The sequence below is a fragment of the Lepidothrix coronata genome, unplaced genomic scaffold (assembly GCF_001604755.1).
Source record: "Lepidothrix coronata isolate B3197 unplaced genomic scaffold, Lepidothrix_coronata-1.0 Scaffold14, whole genome shotgun sequence".
Classification (NCBI taxonomy): Eukaryota; Metazoa; Chordata; class Aves; order Passeriformes; family Pipridae; genus Lepidothrix; species Lepidothrix coronata.
Window position 1 is genome coordinate 10,308,229 of NW_016690194.1, and position 1,476 is coordinate 10,309,704.

The following is a 1,476-nucleotide window of genomic DNA, read 5'->3' on the forward strand; positions in this document are numbered from 1 at the left end:
CCCCCCCTTCCCTCGGGCCCCTCCGGTCGGGATAGGGATCGGGATCAGGGATCGGGATCAGGGATCGGGATCATCCCCCAATCCCCTCCCCCCCCAGGCACCCGGCGGAGGGAGAGCGAGAAATCCCTGGAAAACGAGCCGGTGGGGGGAGGGGGGAAGGAGGAGGAGCCGGGCTCTCCGCCCCTCCCCCCCCCTTCCCAAATTCCCAAATCCCGGGAGGAGAAGCCGAAGGTGATCCCGGCCCCGCCCCCCAAGGAAAACGCTTGGATGAAGCGGAGCCAGAACCCCCCAACCCCCATCCCGGGGAATTCCCAAGGCTCCGACTCCGAGCGGCCCGGATCCCCCCCCAGGTGTGTGCCGGGAATTCCGGGAATTCTGGGAATGAGGGAGGTCGGGAGGGACCACATCCAGGTTTTCCCGGATCCCCCACCAGGTGTGTGCCGGGAATTCCGGGGATTCTGGGAATCTTGGGAATGGGAGGGTTGGTTTTCCAGCCCCAAAGACTTCCCGGGTTTTCCTGGATCCCCCCCCAGGTGTGTGCCGGGAATTCCGGGAATTTTGGGGAATTTTGGGAATTTTGGGGAATTCTGGGAATGGGGTTTTCCCAGATCCCCCCCCAGGTGTGTCCCAGGAATTTTTGGGAATCTTGGGAATGGGGTTTTCTCAGATCATCCACCAGGTGTGTCCCGGGAATTCCAGGAATTCCGGGAATTTTGGGAATGGGGTTTTCCTGGATCCCCCACCAGGTGTGTCTCGGGAATTCCAGGAATTTGGGGAATTTTGGGGAATTTTCCAGCCCCAAACCCTTCCGGGGTTCCCGGGTTTTCCCGGATCTGCCACCAGGTGTGTCCTGGAAATTCCTGGAATTTGGGGAATCTTGGGAATGGGGTTTTCCCGAATACCCCCCCAGGTGTGTCCCAGGAATTCCAGGAATTCTGGGAATTTTTGGGAATTTTGGGAATGGGGTTTTCCCGGATCCCCCACCAGGTGTGTCCCGGGAATTCCAGGAATTTTGGGAATGGGGGTTGGTTTTCCAGCCTTGGGGCTGGAATTCCAGGAATTCTGGGAATTTCGGGAATGGGAGGCTTGGTTTTCCAGCCCCAAAGACTTTTGGGTTTTCCCGGATCCCCTTCCAGGTGACTCCTGGGAATTCCAGGAATTTTGGGAATGAGGGAGGTCTGGGGGGACCAGATCCAGGTTTTCCCGGATCCCCCACCAGGTGTGTCCCGGGAATTCCGGGAATTTTGGGAAGGGGGGGGATGTTTTTCCAGCCTCCCGGGTTTTTCCCGGGTTTTCCCGGATCCCCCACCAGGTGTGTCCCGGGAATTCCGGGAATTTTGGGAAGGGGGGGGATGTTTTTCCAGCCTCCCGGGTTTTTCCCGGGTTTTCCCGGATCCCCCTGACCCCTCCCCCCCCCCTCTCTCCCCCCAGTGGGGGCCCCTCCGGCCCCTCCCCCCCCGGGGACGACGGGGGAGC

The 1,476-nt window shown here is 60.4% G+C and overlaps 1 protein-coding gene across 1 annotated transcript in view; it reads left to right on the plus strand.

Moving 5' to 3' along the window:
* EIF4B (eukaryotic translation initiation factor 4B) overlaps positions 1-1,472 on the plus strand; it is a gene marked incomplete at its 3' end in the record, with an annotated part of 91,943 nt that extends 90,471 nt beyond the window's left edge. The window contains 3 exon segments of the mRNA XM_017806062.1: positions 98-224; positions 226-350; positions 1,432-1,472. Of these exon segments, the coding sequence (XP_017661551.1) occupies positions 98-224; positions 226-350; positions 1,432-1,472 (293 nt within the window).
* Positions 1,473-1,476: the final 4 nt, after the last annotated feature.